The sequence below is a fragment of the Tenrec ecaudatus genome, chromosome 1 (genome assembly GCF_050624435.1).
Source record: "Tenrec ecaudatus isolate mTenEca1 chromosome 1, mTenEca1.hap1, whole genome shotgun sequence".
Classification (NCBI taxonomy): domain Eukaryota; kingdom Metazoa; phylum Chordata; class Mammalia; order Afrosoricida; family Tenrecidae; genus Tenrec; species Tenrec ecaudatus.
In genome coordinates this window covers 168131356-168153064 of record NC_134530.1, presented here as the reverse complement: position 1 = coordinate 168153064, position 21709 = coordinate 168131356, and the positions used below count along the sequence as shown (strand labels likewise).

The 21709-nt window shown below is 41.4% G+C and overlaps 1 protein-coding gene and 1 pseudogene across 1 annotated transcript; both read right to left on the bottom strand.

Annotated features, from left to right (window-relative positions):
* Window positions 1-497: 497 nt before the first annotated feature.
* Window positions 498-16542, bottom strand: LOC142438179 (band 4.1-like protein 4B; annotated as a pseudogene).
* Window positions 16543-17369: 827 nt separating this feature from the next.
* Window positions 17370-21297, bottom strand: LOC142438163 (T-cell surface glycoprotein CD1e, membrane-associated-like). The gene is made up of 6 exons (XM_075540770.1): window positions 21237-21297; window positions 20632-20928; window positions 19545-19823; window positions 19043-19321; window positions 17656-17749; window positions 17370-17529 (listed from the first exon to the last, which is right to left on the bottom strand). Exons 1-6 carry the CDS (start codon window positions 21295-21297, stop codon window positions 17370-17372), a joined length of 1170 nt encoding a protein of 389 aa, XP_075396885.1.
* Between the last annotated feature and the right edge of the window lie 412 nt (window positions 21298-21709).

Below are 21709 nucleotides of genomic sequence, written 5' to 3'. Positions count from 1 at the left end.
CACAATTACATCATTTTAAATCATGCAAGTTAGCAGCACCAGTCACTAAGACATTTTTTAAAGTATTCTTGTACTTGAGCAGCAATTTATTTTTGTCTTTACCTTTATTTTTTTTAATCACTTTACTGGGGGCTCATACAGCTCTTCTCAGAATCCATACATCCATCCATTGTGTCAAGCACATTTGTACATTTGTTGAGCAGCAACTTCTATCAAAACAAATGCTATGCAGTTGATGATTAATACAATCAATAAAACTTAGAGTGGCTACATGGATTTAAGATATGAAATTCAAGTCACCCTGTATTTAAATGACAGTCTAATAAGTTGTATATCTTCTTTAGTTTCTCAAAAGCTGGAGTCTTTTCACGGAAAACCAGATACTGTAGTTTCCTTTGAGATACTTGAATCAAATATTATCTCTCCCACCTAGAAAACTAAATGTTAATGGAATCACAAAATTTTAGAGTTGGACAAAACGTAGGGCATCATTTAGCCTATCCATTCTTTTTACATGGGGAAAATGGTTTAACCCAATGAAGGGGAAATGACCTATCACCCTGAACAGATGGCCTTTTATTTAGAGAGTAAGGTTGCCAGCAAGACTGGCTTGGGTGAGTATTCGGATAATACTGAGGTTGATAACAATGGACTTCAGAATTTGTTTTAGAGCAGAGCTGAGCTGTCATTATTCGATTGCTTGCTTTGAAAGCAGGATGCTTTGAAAGAGGGAGTGAGGAACCAACAAACCCAGGGACAAGGGAACAACAAGAGATCTAAAATTAATGGTTAGGAGGGCATAGAATACCTAGAGGGTTTAATCAAGTGCAATGTAGCCGAGAGAAAGTACTGAGAGCTGAATGGAGGTTGAACATAATAGTGGGACAGGAGAAAAGTCAAAAGAAATATAGGAAAAATCTAGGAGACAGAAGACATTTATAGAAATATAGGCATGCATATATGCAAATATATTAATATATAACAATAGAGATATAGGTGTATATACATATATTTAAATGTTAAGTACTGCGGAAGCAGACAGACATTGAGCCTCTACTTAAGACCTCCCTCAATGTAAGAATATTTTGCTCTAATAACCTGGTATTCTGTGATGCTCATCTTCCTGACATGATCACTGAAGGCAAATGGGTATGTAAGCATATGTGGTGAAGAAAGCTGATAGTGCCTGGCATCTTAAAGGCTTGAAGTTAAACAGGAAAGCAACAAAGCCCACATGTAAGAAGCACACCAGCCTTTGTGACCATGAGGTGTATCGGGCATCAAAAGATCCAAAACAATCACATCAATGAGAATGAGTGGAGTTGGAATGGAGATCCAAAGTCCATCTATAGACAATTGGATACCCCTGAACAGAAGGGAAGGGATGAGTCAGCCAAGGTGCAGTATATCACCCATGAAACCCACAACAGTCCTTTAATTCTTTAATGTTTCCTCCCCACCACTATCATGATCCCAGTTCCACCTTACAAATCCGGCTAGACAAGAGCATGTACACTGGTACAGATAAGAGATCTTGTCACACGGAATCCAGGACAGTTAACCCCCTCGGTAATAGTAATAGGAGTAGCGATACCATGAGAATGGGGGAAGGTGGGGGGAGAAGGGGAAGAAAGGGGGGACTAACTGCAGTGATTAACATATAACACTCTCCCCGCCCCCGGGAAAAACAAAGGAAACGTGGGTGAGGGAAAACAGCAGATGGTGTAAGATATGAAAATAATAATAGCTTATAATTTACCAAGGGGTCATGAGGGTGGAAGGTTGAAGGACGGAGGGAGAAAAGGAGGAGCTGATACCAAGGGCTCAAGTAGAAAGGAAATGTTTTGAAAATGATAGAAACATATGTACAAATGTGCTTGATACAATTGATGTATGGATTCTTACAAGAGCTATAAGAACCCAATAGAATTATTAAAAATAAAAGAAAGAAAGAAAGAAAGAAAGAAAGAAAGAAAGAAAGAAAGAAAGAAAGAAAGAAAGAAAGAAGAATGTCTCTGGGATGGATAACTTTTACTGGGCTTCCTTTTAAAGGAGCTCATTCTTCATAACCTGGACCCATGTTTGGCTACATATTGTCTACCCAGTGAACAGGAAACAGGAGCCCAGCCTGCTGAATTCTGACCTGTCTGATTTGCTGTTTCCTGGTGGCCCAACCCTGAAGAAGGTGTGCTGCTCAAGAACCACTTCCAGAGGAGCTTGCAGGTGCTGGCATTGCCCAACTGGGACACAAGCACATGCTCTTGTTCTCACCCTGATCTTCATGTTCAACCACCGCAATTGTCAACTTGCTCTTTTAAGGTTCCTTTTGGTAATTTTAGGTCAGAAGAATAAGCCTATTTTGTTAGGCCCTCAACGATTAATATGATTGTCTGTGTCAATCCAAGAGAACACAACCATCTTTTCTCTCCTGACAGGAGAAATGTGTATCTACATTTCTGTATACATTTCCAGTCATTTTGCTTTACTCAGGTATGAGAGTTTCATCTGGACAGGGCTCTTTCCCTGCACTCTTTCCATCTCAGGGAGATATCAAAGTCCCTGGCTTCTGTCTGACTTGGAAAGAACAGGAACTCAGACACAAGCTCTGGGGTGTGTTTTGGAAGTTGAAGCTCACTAGGCTCTACCTGCAGACAGAAAGCAGCTAATTCCACAGCTGTTTCATATGCGTGGGGGACCAGCCTCCACAACGGAATGGGTCCAAGGGGGGTGGTTGTGTAATTGAGGGGTAAATTAAAGAAACATGAGACAAGGCATGCAAGGGGCTCACCTCTGAGATGGTTTCAGAACCCAGGTCTGAGCACAGAGAGAGAGCATTATGTATTCTCAAGAGCTTATATAACCTTGGGCACTCAATCCACAGTAAATATATGTAATAGGAAAGGGTTGAACTAGAGGTACACACGTAACATGAGGGGAATGAGCTCAGCGTATATACGCAATAGGAAAGGGGGCCACTGGAAGCATACAGGTGACAGTAAGGTACATACATAATAAGATACATAGGCTCTAGAGTCAAGATGGCAGCTTAAACTTGGTTGTCTCTGAGCTGGTTTGATCTTAGGTTTCTTTGAGCTCTTCTCCAGGGAAACAATCTATGATCCTTATTAGGAGGGAGTGGGTCCTACTGAGGATTAGATGGTATGATTGCTTTTGATGGCAGATAACCACTAGGCAGATAGCCCTCTAGCAGTTGACCTTGAAGAGTATAGTGAGTGACCATGTATTTGCAAACAGCACCTTAAAGTTGGCGTTATTATGGGGGGACATTGAAAGGAATGGCTTTTACTTAGGAGAATGTGCCTGGAACGCACCTCCAACTTAGAAACATGAAGTTCTCACCCCACGGGGGCCCCAGGCTGTCAGATTGCTCGGTTCTGAAGAATAGTATTTAGCCCCAAAATGCAAAGCAGAGGCAAGTCCAATTTTCATCCACTTTTGGGGGGTTTGGAACAATCAAGCCATGGGCCAAAGATGAGGTGGCTGGCGAGAGGGAAATGAATGTGCCTGGGATCATGATTACAGCAAGAAATTGAGGCAGGATTCAAACTTAGGCCTACCTGACGTTCCCAGGCTTGAGGATTCCAGCCCATATCCTACCAAACCCACTGGTGCAGAAATAGATAGATAAAAAAAATTAAAAGATTAAATTATCATGTTCTCAGCTTTATCAGAGGATGGCAACTGATAATTCAGTTGGAAGATTAATTAAAGTCCTTATAATTGGGAGATTAATCCATAAATTAAACATCCATTTCCTGCTTGGAAATAATTACATAAACACTATGAAGAAAATCTTTCTTAAGGTAAAAAATCTAAAATTTTATATTTTCTTGAAAATGAAGAAATATAGAGGGAACTGTTTCAACCTATCCCATTGAGGATTTTCCTTCTTTATCATGACTCTACAGCAAACCTAGAAGTCTTGGTGGTATCGTGAACTGAGTGGTTCTAACCAACCAACCACTCCATGGGAGAAAGAAGCTGCTGTCTGCTCGAGTAAAGATGTATAGTCTTGGGGGCTCTTTACTGCAGTCCCATACTGTTGGACATGGTACTGTGAATCAGAATCCACCCAGTGGCGGGGGGTTTTGGTTTGTTTTGTTGTTGTTTTCTAGAAAACTTGATGTCCCCAAAACAAGTGAGCAAAAGTTTTGCCATTCCACTTTAAACACCACGCAAGCATTTCATAATCCTCTTTCATTTCTTTAACCAAACCAAAATCTTGTGCCACTTTTAACTTTATAGAGCTTCTCTTGATACCCTTAAACCTATTATCTTAAAAGACTTTTTTTTTTTAGTTTTGGTATCAATGCTATTACGGACTAGTTCTCATAACTAGATGCAGAGTCTCCTGGAATCCAGATACAGACTCAGAACGTCCCTTCATCCATCACAGTGATCACTGAGCTCATGTTAGGGTTTTATTCAGGTTCCAGGATAATGGACAGCAATATTAACAGAGATTAATACTTGGTTTTTTACAGATTACCCTTTTTTCCCATGATCAGCTATTTTTCTAATTTGTATTATCATCATTTATTGTGTTAGTTCCATTCTCCCTCAAGTTACACTGTAAACACTGCAAAAGTCTTTTTTATTGACCACGTTAAAGCTATCTTTCTACATTCAGACCCAGTTATGCTTCTAAAATGTGATCCTTATAGTTCTCCACTAAAAAAAAAGGAAAGTCTCTCATGCCAAAAAAGTAAACTATACCATTAGCATTTTTGTTTGCAGCTTAGAGGAGGGAAATCTCTGGCAACTATATGTTTAAAATGAGAAATTGCATCCTTTCTTATCTGCTTGACATAACTTTATGCTTTAATAGGAGTGAAAATGTGCTATTTCAAATTCAGACACACTTGAATCGCTATCATTTGCTTCTTTTTTTTTCATTATTTTTTTCTTCTGCTTTAACATCTGAGCACCTGGCATCTCAAACCATCTTTGTACAGACTTCCTGTGTTTAAAGAAATAAAAAAATCTGTCATGAGGCTGTTAAGTGCAGCTTGAAATGAAATGAAATTATAACCATTCTTACTTTGTGAGTAGTCTCTTTCCCGAGCTTATTACTTCTCCAATTTCATACTGTCTCTGAAACATACTTTTTTTGGAAGCAAAAGAAGTAGAATCATTTTCCTGATGTCCTTACTAGCATGTTAATAAGTTTTAAAATGAATTTGAAATCATTTCTTGTAAGAGCTTTTTAAAAATACTTTTGTAAGCACATGGATTTCCATTTCTTTAAGAGACATAACTAAATAAGGTAGCATGGCATATAAAACCTTCTGTCTTAGTCTTTAAACCTGTGTCCCCTGTGGCCATGACCCACATCCCAGATATCCTATTTCTATACTCCTAAATCCGTCTGAAGTGGAGGATCAGTTATCCCCCCGACCCCCGCCAAATTCACTGTAGACCACTAACTTTGTAAGGTATAATGAAAATGAGATTGTTAATAATTAAAATTAGAAGACCACACAAAATGCAAGATCTGTTTTGCTTTACTGTTGAATTCATTGTTTACTATGATTTCCTCTTGGAGCCCTGGGAGTGTGGTGGTTACATGTCGGGCTGCTGATAGGTGAACAGCTTGAATCCACCAGCTACTCTTCAGGAGAGAGATGAGGCTTTCTAGTCCTGTACAGACTTGCAGTCGTAGAAATCCACAGGGCAATTATACACTGCCCCACAGGGTCACTTGAACTCAGAACTAGCTAGATGGCAGAAAGGAAGAGCGACATGTTTTATTATTAGATTAACAGACACCAAGCCAATCTTTCACATTGGCATGACACTCTGAACTTTTTGTTCTCTCGGGTTCTGTCCTGTGGTGCAGTACCTTACTTCACATGGCACTTGGAGCCATAGGCTTTGTAACTCCCATTAAATGACTGGGGAGGATCTTACAGGCTTGGGTGTATTGTTTCTTCCCCGGATGGATCTAGCTACGAGAAGGTAGGGAAGATATGGATAGGATTATATGAATCACTTGTGAGGGATTGTTAACCCAGGGGTGGAATTGCTGGTCATATGGTAGATTGATTTCCATCTGTTTTAGGTAAAGTCAAATTGCTTCCCATGGTGGCAGTATGTATCTACAAGACCACCAGCAGTGGATAAGAGTTCCTTTTTCACCATATCCCCTAGAAAGGCATTTTTTTCCTCCATCTCATATGCCTTTAAGGCCCACAGAGAGGTGGGGGAAGAATAACGACTGCAATGGGGATGGGGCGTGTTTATATTTCCACAGGAAAGGGAGAGCAAGAGTAGACCTCATTCCAGTGTGCCAATTCTCAGAGCAGCTTGTTCCTATAGATGACTGCAGGGCTGGCCTCAGCTCAAGATGTAAGATCTTCTCCGTAGGTGACAGTGCTGTAGGGGACAGCCCTAAAGATACAGTTCAAGGAAAGAGGCTGGGTTTCCACCCACCTGGGCGCAAACCAAGATAGGAATGCACCAGACCAGTGATGTGAGCAAAGTTATGAAGTCTCTGGAAAATCCTGATTGTAAACTTCTAACTTGGGGAGCAGCACTTGGCACCCTATCTGAACTGGTTGGTTATTACTCACAAGAGGGTCACAGTCTAAACATATAAAGTTATAACTGGGGTGGGGAGCACGAGAACGCACCGTCCCTGACTGCAAGAATACCAACATGGTCTTATAGGATGCTGGCCTTTTGGATACAGTGGATGAAGACTAAAAGGGTGTGTCTGTTTTAGATAAGCTGGACCCAGGATAGGTACACCTGAAAGAAATGGGGTCAGGACAGATGGTTTATAACATGTCCCTCTCTATATATATAAAACTCATAGATATTCATTATTTCTATGTCAATATCCCTGTTCTGAGTCATGATAGACTTGTGACTATCTGTATGGTTTTTTGTGTTTGTTTGTTTGTTTTTGTTTGGTGTTTATCTATATAAGACATGCAGGATAAGCAATCTTTCAGAGACAGCGACTGGACCAATGGGTCCAGGGGGGCACGGGAGGGGAGGAGGGGAAAGGGAAGTGATTGAGAAATCAACAATGATGGGTAAAGGGGATAGTAAGTGTTCTAAAATTGAGGATATGACTTCTCTGGTCACATTTATTCAATGGATTTGTATCTGAGAGGTTAATAATGGGTAAACATAATGGAGAAGTAGAAGGAAAAATATATATGTGTGTATTTATTTATATATGCATATATACATACGTAACAATGAAGCAGATGGACTTTGACTTCTACTTAAATTTTGACACAGTACAAGGACAGTTTGTTGTAATAATATGACATTATATGACACTCACTTTTCTGACAAAATTGCTGAAGACAAAATGGGTGCATATGCTAATGTGGAGAAGAAAGATGATGATGCCTGGATATCAAAAGATATAGGGTTTGGGGTCTTAAAAGCTTGTAATTAAACAAGGCACCATTAGCAGGCAAGCAACATAGCCCACATGGAAGAACACCAGCCTATGTGATCATAAGGTTACCACAGGAAGAGGTATCAGAAGTTCAAAAACACACAACCAAATCAATGTGTAGGGGCATGGATGTAGTGGAGACCCAGAACCCACCCGTCACATAATTGGGCAGCCACTCTCCAAAGGGCCATAGAGAATGTATGATAAACCCAGGGCACAGTATAGCATTGATGAACTATATAACTATCCTCTAGTTCCTAAATATTTCCTCCCCTTACAATTATGGTTTTTATTTGTTTTGCCTCATTAATCATATTAGATTTGCATATGTTCATTTGTATATTGAAGATCTTGTGACCCATGAAAGTCAGGACAGATAACCCTTCAGAAATTGTTACAGGAGTAATGGATCCCTGAGGGTACTAGAAGAGAAAGGGGAGGGAGGAATGGGGGAATGGGGAGCTGAGAGCATTGCTGGTTTGCAGAAAGCTATGGATGACAGTGGGAACCCAAGATTCGTTTGTGGGATCTACATAGGAAATAAGCCTCCTGGGAACTCCCTCTGTCCACAATTGAGGGATGGGGACAAGGACATTGGAAAGATGATCACAGAAGATCAAAGGCATTAATTTGACTTGAACAGTTAAGATTTTGTCAGTTGATTCCCCCTCTGAGGCACACTGGACCTGATCTGGTTTTCAACATTTTCTGTATTTTTGGCTCATTTTTTCCATTTATATTAGGGAGTATCTCAGAGGTGTTATGTCATTGGAGGTCACACTCTTGAGTTGTGTTATATGTTGTTCTGTTTTTCCGTATATGCAGCTCAAGACTGATGAAGTGATAGGAGCAGCAAGTAAAATAAGGATTTCAGGGGGTGAGGGGTACAGTGGTGGGGGGAGGTAAAAGGGAGACAATGTCTAGGAGTCCAGAAAGAAAAAGAATGTTGAGGAACTGATTGTGATAGCAATCGTACAATACTGCTTGACATGATTGAACCATGGAATGATATGGTGTATGTATTAACTCTCCATTAATAATAAAAACTTAAAAAGCAAACAGAAAAATAAATAAATAAAATAAAGACTTGGACCTCTAAGATGAGCTCGATCAATTTTGTCATGGGTACAAAATGAGTCAACTCCACAGTAGAAAGAGGGATCCTTCACCATCGAGACAAAAGACCCCAGAATAGAATGTGTCCTTTGGACCCTGAGATTCCTGAGCATTGAATCTATCTCCTCAGTCCAGAGACAGAAAACTGTGATACCAGAAAAGTTAAGTATAAGTGGTAGAGTAGCAGCAGCAGCAGCAGAACCAGGAACCTGAGCACAAGACAGAGCAGTGCCTTCCGAGACCACACAGCAAGTAAAACTGAGTGCCTTTGGTCTGAGGTTTATGGCAGAGTAACATGCTCTTTGGACATTTTTTGGCAGTATTAAAAGACTATAATCTTGACCAAACTGGGTCAATGAACAAGTAACTCTATGGTTGAAAAGGCATTGACCAGAGACAGTTATGCCTACAGGAATAACTGAGAAGGCACTCTTCTGAAGAAAGAGCTGTGTCCTGAGTATATTTCATCTTGAATTATAATCTCTTAATTTCTCTAATACACCCAATAATCACTAGTATGGTCTGTGAGTTCTGTGGAATCATTGCAATGAATTTTCAAAAACAACAGAGTGCCATGGGAATTACAATTGGTGGCAGAATTGGTAAAGAAGATTGGAGTGTGCAGGCATGTTCCACCTCTTGCTCACCAGAATCAGCCTTGTGCTGATATGTTTGATTCCAGTTTTCTCTTTGTAAATCAAAGGAGGTCAAACTTCCCCCAACCACATGCCATTTTTTACATATATGTAACTTCTTAGTGATCAGTAATAAAGATATCCTTACCCAGCCCTGTTCCATGGACATCCAGGTATTTCCAAACACGTTTCCACTACAACATGCAAACACTGAGATTTTATCTATCTCTGGGACTTTCATTCCTCAGTTTGGAGTTCTTCCAAAGAGATGTAAAAGTGGCATAGCATCAGAGGTCTTCACCAACCTTCACAAGGTAGATCATTAGGAATCTAAATCTAATTCCTATAAAGTAAAGCTTAGGCATACCTACATCCTCCAACCCTTTTTACCAGTTCTGAAACAAACCATCTGTGTTGCAACACTCTCTACTTCTCTTCTGGGTTGAATGATTTGTGGCATGGAATAGTTTAGATAAGGATTAAGATAAGTTTAGATAAGGATTGGATTTGACTTTTAAGAATGTGCTTATGATCTGACTGTACTAGATTTATACTGTTTTCTTTTGCCTATTGTTATTGATAGAAATGATTATTGGGAAGCATAAATAGAGAGTTTGTAAGATCACTGTCTTCAGTCATCATTTTGAATTTTTAAAAGGGTAAAGATTCACCTGAAAAGAAGGCTCTGAAAAGATAAGCCCCACTTAGTGCTTTGGAATACTCAGGACTTTTGCATTCAGAGACTTGCCTAGGGGCTGTTGACAGACTAAAGAGGGAAAAAAGAACACTTTGGCTTTTTGATTTTTGAACTAGTGGTTTGTGCCTTAGACTGGAAAAAATTGGAGCCAGGGGAGGAACTCTCTGCTCTAAGACTTACATGTTAGAGGGAGCCTGTGGGTAGGCTGAAATGCTTACTAGGTGACCACCTGGATCCACTTGTTGAGTGGAAGGGAGAGAAATGCATCAATAAAGAAACAGGTTGAGTTGGGCCCCTGACACTCATGGCCCTGGTTCACAGGGACTACAGGAGAAGACAAGACCGGGTTGACTGGTCTGAAGTTCACGACCTAGCAAAATGGAGCTAGGGTTGAGAATTTGTGATGAGACCCAGAGTCGAGATGGGCAGCAGCCTATGAACACCCTGGTGAGGCGAAGTGAGGTGGCCCACATTGAGCTGACAAGAATCCAAGTAGATGAAGAGAAGATTGAGCCTCTGAGTTGGTGCATATTGCTGCTGACTTTATGGGTGACCTGTCCCGATTTGATTTCTGCTAATGGATGCAGACTCACAGGGTTCCAACTGGAATGAAGATTCTTCACATCAAAGAACATGCTTGTTTCCTCAGAGCACTGGGTTGATGGAAGTGGGCAGCATAGAAATTGAATACCCAAAATGGGGTGGATTCAGGCATGAAGTGACTGGTTTACAGATTTTCATAGGTGGGGGAATATATTCATAGGGTTATAGGATTAAGGTGTATGTGTTCACTTAACTGCAATTGTTAGGTATAGAATATTGTTGTTGTGTTCCCTTATAGAATATTATGTTTAAATGAGGCTGGCACATTTTGAATTTATGCATTTTCGTTTTATCCTGTGAGGTACAGATACGATTTATTATTGTTTTGTTTTAAATTTATGTATGGCTAAAGAGTTGTGTCAAGTTGACAAGGGTTGGTCTGTGGTAGTTACATAACTTTATGCTAACTTGATAAAAGAATGAAGGGGTGGAGTCTAGCCTGTCAATCAAAATACAACCAGATTGATTCTTCCTTGTGGCCATGGCCTTCTCATGAGGATTCTGGGAACTTCTTTTTCCTCTCTGGAGGAAAGAAATGCTCTGCTTCATCTTCCTGTGGACAAGCCACATGGAAGCATGGTGATGGCAGCCAGAGCTCTGGAGAAACTTCCACCACCACTGGATCCACAAGATTTTCCACTCACTGGCCTGTGATCTTTCTGCATCATTGAATGTGTTGTATGAGACTGAAGAGGAATTTATAGACTGGTATCGAACATGAGGACTAATATAGAACTTATGAACTTGATCTGGACTGGGATGGGATGTTATCTTATACAATTGATCTTTGATACAAAGCTCTTTCTTATACACATGAGTGTCTCTGAATTTGTTTCTCTAGTTAACCCAGGCTAACACGGCGCCCTATTTATACCATTTTCCTGGGTCCGTGGCTCCATTTCATGCTGTAACATACTGTCTCTGGTGTTACATTCCTCTGTCTCCTCAGACTGAGAAGTTCTCAACTCAGGGACACTGGGCACACCTGACACATGTCAAAAGTACTGCAGACAGTCTCACCATCCTGCCTCTAAGAGTATTCTGACTATACTTCATTGAAAACAGATTTGTTTGTCCTTTTAAGGGTCCATGGAGCCTTCAATATTCTTCAGAAGCACCGTAATTCAAATCCCTGATTCTTCCTTAGACTTCTTTATTCAATATCCAATTTTCACATGCATAGGAGACAATTGAAAACATCATGGCTTGGGTCAGGTGCACCTTAGTTCTCAAAATAAATTCCTGCTTTTCAATACTTAAAAGAGGTTTTATGCATCAGATTTACCCAAAGCAATGTGTCATTTGGTCTCCTGATTGCTGCTTTTATAAGCATTAATTGTGGATCCAAGCAAGATTAAATCCCAGACGACTTCAACCTTTCCTCCATTTATCATGATGCTATCCATTGGTTCAGTTGGGAATATTTTGGTCTTCTACACATTGAGTTGTAATCTATATTGAAGATGCAATCTGTGAACTTTATTATCAAGTGTCATCTGCAGATTGAAAGTTGCTAATATGCCTTCCTCCAGTGCTTCATTTTTCATATAATCCAGCCATTGTTGGACTATCTTCAGCAAAATTCCTCTTACATATAATGTCAATGATATTATTTTATCATTTTAGCATGCTATGGGGTCACCTTTCTTTGGAATGGGTACAATCTAGATCTCTTCCAGTGTGTTGGCCAAGTAACTATCGTCAAAATTTCCTGGCACAAACAAGTAACAATCTCACAACTGGATCAATAGACAGCATCAATAGGTAAAAATGGAGAAAATAACTGAAGTTGTCAACGTTTTCCTCTTGCTTGAATCCACAATCATGGAAGCAGCAGTCAAGAGTTCAAAGACTACATTGCAGTAGTTAAATCTGGTGCACAAGATCTCTTTAGAGTATTGAACAGCAAGGATGTTACTTTGAGGACTAAGGTGCACTTGACCCAAACAATGACATTTTTAATTGCCTCATATGCATGTGAAAGTTAGACATTGGATAAAGAATACTGAAGTAGAATTGATGTATTTGAATCGTGATGCTGGAGAAGAATATTGAAAGTACCATGGATTGCCAAAAGGAGATCCAAATCTGTCTTAGAAGAAGACAAATACAGCTAGAGAGCTCTTAGAGGCAAGTATGGCAAGACTTTACCTCACATATTTTGGACATGCGTCCAGGAGAAACCGGTTCCCAGAGGAAGAAGAACATCATGCCTGGTAGAGGGTCAGTGAAAGAGAGGGGGACCCCATGAGATGGAGTGACAGTGGCTACAACAGAGTGCTCAAGCATAGGAAAGACAGTGAGGATGGCGCCAGACCAAGCAGTGCTTCATTCTGCGCCACATCGGGTCGCTGTGGGCCAGAACTGACTCAATGGTACCTAACAACACCAACAGCATGGGGGGTGAAGCTGTTTCTCTTTGGTACATTGTGTGATGTTAGCTGGTATTAATGATTTTATGGGCTTTGTAAAGCCCATGAGCCAGATATTCCCCAGTCCTGCTCTAGAAGAAAGATGTCCCATATCCCAGTGTTCCCATCAGAATAACATGGCTATCAGTGCTGGATGAAACCTGTATCTTGGGGCATATTCAGTAGCACACAGCTCTTATGTATCAGATCTTGAGCCAGGTGCTCTGATGAAATTATAGTGTCTTAAGGTATACACAAAGAGCCCTCGTGGTATAGTGATTATATGTTGGGTTGCCATCTGCATGGTCGGCAGTTTGTAACCATCAGCAAAAACTCTATAGTAGGAGTAAAGAGTCTCAGAAATCCACAAAGGGTCACTAGGAGTCAGCATTGACTTGATGGCAGTGAGTTTGGTTTAACACTCAACTGCTTACCCAAAGGTCCATTGTTCGAACCTACCAGTTGCTCCACAGAGGAAAGATGCGACAATTTGCCTTAATAAAGATTATATCCTCAGATACCCTGTGAGACAGTTCTACTCTGTCCTAGGGGCAGAACTGACATAATGACAATCGGTTTTTTGTTGTTGTTGTTGTTGTTGTTACTTTTTAACAGGTCTAAGGTCTACACTATGAGAATGACACAGAATTTTCTGTTATCGTGTGACCCAATATTTGAAACTTCCTATTGTGCTGTTATTTCTAACAACATGATCATATTTCCTCAGGACTTTTTTGAAGTGCTTAATGAAAATATTATAGGAAGAACAGTGGATGTGCAGGCAAACCGCACTGAAATAATATCTTTACTTCTCAACTACCTTATTGGTGACTATTCTTGTCAGGTACTTATAACTGCAGTACCTTATTCTACCTATGTATAATTAGAATCACTCACTGGCATTGAGATGATTCCCACTCCCAGCGACCCTGTAGACCAGGGTAGAACTACCTTCATGGTTTCCCGAATTGTGACCCTTTACACGAATAAAAAGGCTCATCTTGTTCCAGTGGAGCAGCTGATGCTTTCAAACTATGACCTTCTGGTAAGCGGCAAAATGCATAACCCCCACACCACCAGGAATCTAGAATTAGTATATCAGTAGCTACGGTGTTTAGGAAGCCATCATTTACTAAAACTCTCTGTTGGCATGTTGAGTATGCTACTTTGGCTAACAGAAATTTTCCAAGGGCAACTTGAGAAAACAAATTAAAATGTTACAATGAAATGTACAGAGACCTAAGCAATTCTACTCATGTGAAACCTATACAAGGATACAGAGGCAGTAGTGTAAACAGAACAGGGAATACTACTCAGTTTAAAAATCCAGAAAGATGTGTATTACGATTATATCCTCTCGCTACACTTAAATAATCAGAGAAGTTGGATTATAGAAAGAATTCAGCATCAGGATTGGAAGAAAGCTAATTAATAACCATGTGTACATGATAAAACCTTGCTTGCTGAAAGTAAGAACTTGAGGCACTTGCTGATAAAGATCAAAGATTACAGTCATCAGTTTAGATTACAACTCAGCAGGAAGAAAAACATAATCCTCACAACATCATGAAAAATAGAGAAAAGATTGAAGTTCTCTAAAATTCCATCATGCTTGGATCCACAATCAATGGTCATGGAAACATCCATCACTCTTGCATTGGGTAAGTGTGCTGCACAAAACCTCTTTAAAGCATTGAAAATCAAGGAATTTACTTTGAAGACCAAGGTGCACCTGATCCAAGCCATGGTATTTTCAATCGCCTCATCTGCATGTGAAAGTTGGGCACTGAATAATAAAGACAAAAGAAGACTCAATGCATTTGCCTTATGGTGCTGGTAGAGAATATTGAAAGTACCATAAACAGCCAAAAGAATAACAACAACACGAGTTTGGGAAGAAGTACAGCCAGAGCGCTCTTTAGAAGCAAAGATGGTGAGACTTCATCTCACATACTTGGGACATGTTGTCAGCAAAGAGCAATTCCAGGAGAAGGACATCATGCTTGCTAAAGCAGCAAGGAAGACCCTTGGCAAGATGGACTGCTGATACTGTGGTTTCATCAATGGGCTCAAACAAGGACAATTATGAAGATGGCACAGGACCAGACAGTGTTTCATTCTGTTGGATTCAACCCAATGGCACCTAACAGTAACAACAATTTTAGGTAAGCCAATTAGGAAAGGCATCTGTATAGATGTGGCACTACGAGCTGGAAGGTGTGGAGAAGTGGACCGTGGGAGAGCTAGGAAAAGAATGTCCAAGGCATAATGGACACGAGCTCGGAGAAGCTTGGCATAGCAGAGAAGGAAAAAGTCCAATGCCACAGAAAACAGAGTATAGAATGTAAGAAACATTGAAAATGTGTCCAGAGGGGTTCAAATTATAGGGAAAAGTCCACTCAAAGAGGAAACATTGGAAATATATTTCCATTGGAAATATATACATCCCTTTGTCAGAAACTGAAAGAACCCTGCTGAGACATTCTCCATATGCTCAAACTTTGGTTTTCATCACATATTCATTGAAATAACCCCTTAAAAAGCTTCCTACTTCTCTGGACTCCAGTGACCTGCCTCAGCTAAATGTTGACAGGCTATAATATGAGCTTTACACCTTACCAACTCCCCATTTTTCAAGTCTCAATCAAATGAAACAATTAAATGAATTGGATAGTTTAATAATTTGTATAAAAATTCAAACTGAAGACAAACATTATTATCATCTAAAATAACAAAAAAGAGCAAGCTTGTAGTTTAGATGAGATCTGACCACTCTTTTATTTCCATCTTGTCTGCCAATCAAATATTACTATCAACATCATTCCTCTTTCTAATTACTCAAAATATGAATCCCCTCCCCTGTAAACACACATGTACAGACACACACAGACTCACGGCATTGCAAACAAACAAGAATGCCAGTCCAAATACATCCTGACTTTGACACCTTATTATTTTCTCTAGCTATCTCTGAAGCTGACAAGCAGGTGAAGCATGTGAATCTGTGACACCTAGCTGCCTTTTTCACCTTCAGTAAATGAGACAAAAAAAGATATTCCTGAGAATATCGTCAGAAATATCAATAAGGGGATGAATCAAAATAACATGACTTGCTCTGATAACAAAGTTTTTTCACCCAAGATTGGTTGAGACACATTACATTAGGCAGAATTCACTGCATAATTTGTGGGACCTGTGAAATATGAAAAATCCATCTCCCATGTTTGGATGTATTAAGAATTCAAAGACAGCAACACAGCATTAAATTAAACTGCTGACTCCTCTGCTAAAGGGACCCTGTTTTACTCCACAGGTCACATGCTCTTGAAGCTAGCCAAGAATCAAAGCCTTTGGTCATGGATATGAATATAAACACTGGAATTCTTCTCTCAAGCAACGGCAAGAAAGGAAGAGAACTACACATTTCAGAGAAGGAAGAGAATGGAAACAAAATTGGTTCCATTGTGGAAATATAGAAAAGATTTCAGGTGGATGATCCAGGGAAACTCCCAGAAGAAAGAAGTGTCTGAACGAGGAAGAGGTAAAGACAATCACTGGTTTGCCAATGCCTGACAATTTCTCTAAAATTCGACCTCATTTTGAATCCATTGAACCAACTCCTACTCTAAACACATACTTCATCGTAATTGCCTTCACATGCTGCACATGTACCTTTTAAACTTTAAAGAATGGAACAGACTTCGAGTCTTTGCTTGCACTAATTATACACACCTGTTCCAACTTACCTGCAACTTTTACACTAGAGGTCCTCAACCTGTGGGTCTCAACCTCTTTGGGGGTCGAACAACCTTTTCATAGGAGTCACCTAAGTCACCTAAGTCACCTAAACAAATGTTTCCAATGGCCTTAGGAAACGAGACACCGCTCCTCTATCTCTCTCCAGCAGGGTCAGCTCACATGCAGATATCCCCACATACAAGTACCCGGCATGAAGAGTGTTATCCATGCTACATCATGCTTCAAGACAAAATTTCATTTATTTGTAATTATAAATAAATATTTCACAATATAAAATTACATGTTGTTTTTGTGATTAATCACTATGCCTTAATTATGCTCAATTTGTAACAATGAAAAAAATCCTGCATATCAGATATTTACAATATGATTCCTAACTAGCAAAATTACAGTTATGAAGTAGCAACGAAAATAATTTTATGGTTGGGTTCATATTAAAGCGTCGCAGCATGAGGAAGCTTGAGAACCACTTTCTCTATACACCTTGGAACAGATCTCATTTGTAACCCAGAAACGACCTCTCTCACCAAAGGATCAGTATTGATTGACATTTGACCACAAGAGAAAACATATAGCTGGAAGTTGTTTGTAGGAAGGTCATATAAAAAACAAAACAGGCCTTCAATAATCTGTTTTAATAGGCTTATCCTTGAGTTGTAGGGATGATCCAGGTTTAAGCAAAACTAAATAAGAAGATCAAATTAATGTAACTAAGATCGGTTTAGGATTGCTTTCCATTTCTTCAAGAATCTGTTTTTGGCCCACCAATCCCAGGCTGAGAAAAGCTGATATCCTGGACTCCTGGGGTCCTGAGTGTTGGCTCCAGTGACAGATTTTTGCATGCTGGGAACAAGAACATTCCAACTTGACCTGTGGGAGAAGAAGAAAAGGACCTTGACTAAGCAAAGGGAAATCAGCCATAATAGGGGAAGGAGGGGAACAGAGAGAAAGAAAGGAAGAACAAGTAAAGCAGAGGTTGGAGAAGAAAAGGCTTACCTGAGCTTTTGAAATGAAAACGCAAGGACCTTCAGTGCGATCACAGTGACTACGACAGTCAGACACATCACTTTCTGGAACATGGAGTATCCATCTGGTTGGAGGGAAATGTGGACGCAATTTTGAGAGCTCAACTTTTTTTTTTAATCGTTGTATTAGGGGCTCACACAACTCTTATCACAATCCATACATACATACATTGTATAAAGCACATTTCTATATTCATTGCCCTCATCATTCTCAAAACATTTGCTCTCCACTTAAGCCCCTGGCATCAGGTCCTAAATCCCCCCCCCATGAACCCTTGTTAATTTATAAGTTATTATTTTGTCATATCTTGCCCTGTCTGATGTCTCCCTTCACCCACATTTTTGTTGCCCATCCCCCAGGGAGGAGGTCACATGTAGATCCTTGTAATCGGTTCCCCCTTTCCAATCCACCCTCCCTCTACCCTCCCAGTATTGCCACTCACAGCACTGGTCCTGAAGGGATCATCCACCCTGGATTCCCTGTGTTTTCAGTTCCTATCTGTACCAGTGTACATCCTCTGGTCTATCTAGACTTGCAAGGGAGGATTGGGATCATGATAGTCTGGGGTCTTAAAAGCTTGAAGGTAAACAAGCAGCCATCTAGCTCAGAAGCAACAAAGCCCACATGGAAGAAGCACACCAGCCTGTGTGATCATGAGGTGCTGAATGGATCAGTTATCAGGCATCAAAGAACAAAATATCATATCATGTGTGCTTACCTCCATGATACAATCACTGAAGACAAATGGATGCATAAGCAAATGTGGTAAAGAAAGCTGATGGTGCCCGGCTATCAATCCTACGTGGTAGAAGCACACGAGCCTGTGCAATCATGAGGTGTCGAAGGGATCAAGTATCGGGCATCATCAGAACAAAAAATATTACCATAGTGAATGAGGGGAGGGGTGTGCAGAGTGGAAACCCAAAACCCATTTGTAGGCCACTGGACATCCCCTTACAGAAGGGTTTCAGGGAGGAGATGAGCCAGTCGGGGTGCGATGTAACAACAGTGAAAAATACATCTTTCCTCTAGTTGCTAAATGCTTCCTCCCCACCCCCACTATCATGATCCCAATTCTACCTTGCAAGTCTGGAGAGCTCAACTTTCAATTCCTCCCGAGTCTATTGTTGATCTCTTTCTGCCCAACCACAAGGCCCTTCGAGTATCTCCCAATAGTACTTCAAATCCCCCACTTGCTTTCCTTGAAATGTAGTTGCCATCATTCTCTGTCTTTCATTATTTGGCACCTCCCACCTTTATTTTTCTTTAACAATCCTACACATTCCCCTCACTCTGCATTCAAAAGCGTTAGTGATATCCTCCATCTTTTCCACTCTGGGGCCCAGTTCATTCTCACCCCAGTAGATGATTATATCATGGCCTCCTAGACTGCTGTGCTTCACTTGACAGTACAGGCCAGCTGCTTCCCCAGCTGCCACATCCAAAGTTACTTGGAGATACCAGGTCTCATCAGCATTGGGCAGGACATCACCTCGCCGAGTGCCATGCTGTTCCTGTTTCCCTCGCATCCACATCACCCACACTGGCTTTGGATGGAAGCCAGCAACATGACACACCAGTGTCAGATGGCCAGGACCAGGAGTGGGACCCTTGGACACCCAAACTTCTGGCTTCACTGTAGAGAAATGGGAAGAAATGGAACTCAAGAAAGGACCCTAGGCCAGAGTTCCGGAACTAAAAGTACAATGTGGGTAACCAATTTTTCCCCTTGTCTATATGGGACCTAAACCCGCACATCCCATCTTTTAGATTCTCATCAAAAGGATGATGAGAACTGGAAAGCTCAAATAGAAGAGCGAAAGCATTCGGAGTAGAAGGAAAGAGAGAGTCCACCTTACCTTGCCGTTCCAGTTCTGCCTTCCCTGCCTTAAGGACGCTTGCCAGGAATCGAGGGCAGGTTTCACTGAGAAGGCTCTGCACTATTTCCTTAATGTCTCGGTACTTGTTTAGCACCCTGCAGACATTCTGGGCCTGACTCCCTGCCCTTGGAGATGGCAGCCAGGAATTTCCTTGGAAACTCAGGAAATCTGTTCCTTGATAAGCCCCATTTAAGAAGCTTTCTGATGGCTTCCCAACATGCACGCTACAGCCCGCTGATATCTGAAGCTCAAAGGGATCTGGAAAGACACGAGGGAGGAGAGAACTCAACTGAAAATAATTACAGCGAAGAAAGGTAAACAATTAAGATAATAAAAGGATTCAAAGGAAGGACATGTTTCTGAAGAATTATAATGGGAGACTAGAGTTGCGGGAGAAAGGGGGAAGAAATGTGCAAGAAAATAATCCAACAACAGCACAGATATTTTAGATAATTCATAGACAAGGGATAGGTGGGAGGGTTGTTAAGAAGATAGGACACTAGTAGAAAGGAGAAATTGCTGGTGATGATGAGACACAGGCCCAGTCACGTGACCACTAGGACAGTGGAGAAAGGAAGACAGATATCTGGCTGGGATCTGAGACCAATGGCAATCCTTCTGAGGAACCACACATGCCGGGATGTTCATAAAAGTGAAAATCTATGTGCAAGAAGACTCTCCTCTGTATACAGAGAAAGTAAACCAAACTCACTGGCGTTGAATCAATATCCACTCATAGCCACCCTATAGGAGAGAGTAGAATTTCCCCTGTGACTTTCTGGGACTATAACTCTTCACAGGAATAGAAAACACTGTCCTCCTCCCAAAGAGCAGCTTGTGGTTTCAAACTGCTGACCCTGTGTAACCACTGTGTATTATGCAATGTGTAACCGCTAAACCTCAAGGCTCCTCAATAGAGAAGATAGGGGAAGATAAAAACAGGCACTGCTGACAAGGTATAAGATCAGGCCAATTAAGTCATAATCAGAGCCCATAAGCCATCCTCCCCTTTCCCATATGGTCATAGCCCTCAGGTAAAACAATGATCAGAGAACAACGAACTCACATTCAAACTGAAACTGGCTGGCAAATGCTTGTACTTCTCGGATGAAACCATGAAAGTACAACTGGAATAACGCCTGGAGGCTCTTCAGCTCCTCCGTGCTGAAGTTACCCCGCGACCAGGTCTTCAGGTAGCGGATAGTGTCCAACACCTTGTCCCAGCCATGAGTCTGCACTTCGCCCAGCCAGCCTGAGCCCCGGGTGTATGCCCAGCTGTTGTTTACGAAGGAGGAGCTCTGGAGGAAGTGGAAGACAGGGTCCTCCTCTGCTGCTGCGTGAAGGGGTCCTGAGTTCTGGGGAGCTGAGAGGGGATAATAAACAGAATGTCAGAGGATGGAAGGACGGGGGACCCAGAGCGGAAAGGGGAGACAGAGCTCGACAGGCTGCAGGTATTCTAAATCTCATTTCCCACAGGCCAGGTTCTTCTCCCCAGAATCAGACAGAGACACGGAGACAAGGGCAAACACTTACCACCGGAACTATCAGAGAATGCAACTCCAAGGGCATTCTATAGACGCCTGCTTCCTTGTGTGACCGCAACCACCCCAGTGCTGCTTCTGTTCCCGTGTGCCCCAAACACAGGTGTTTCTCCACCTGAGCACTTCTTACCCGTCATGCCTTCCCCACGGTGGAAGAGTCCCTTGAAGATCAGGAGCAGCAAAAGCAGCATTGAGACTCTGAGTCAGAGGGTAGAGCAAGCTACCCTCACACCTCACATCGCAGCTCCACTCCAACTGCAGACAAACCTCTCCTGCTCACATCCTTTTCAAAGAACTGAGAATACCTCCCTCAGCCACAAGCCTCCCATGGGGTTTCTCATTTCCCCTCCAGCCCTCCTTAGGCTGCCCCTCTGCCATCGCTCCGCCCCCCACCATTGGACCCAAGGATCTTGACTTCCAAATGTCACTCTGCTCTGTCTGTGCCCTCCTATCCTCAGCCTGTGGTCTGACGGGAAAATTTAGAAACTTTTGGAGATAGGGAAATGCAGTCTGCGCGTGGGTTTTCAATGTCGTTGCTAACTAGTCAGGGCAGAGGTTGTGGTAGCCTGGCAGGAATCTTAAACATAAAAGAGGTAGAGACAG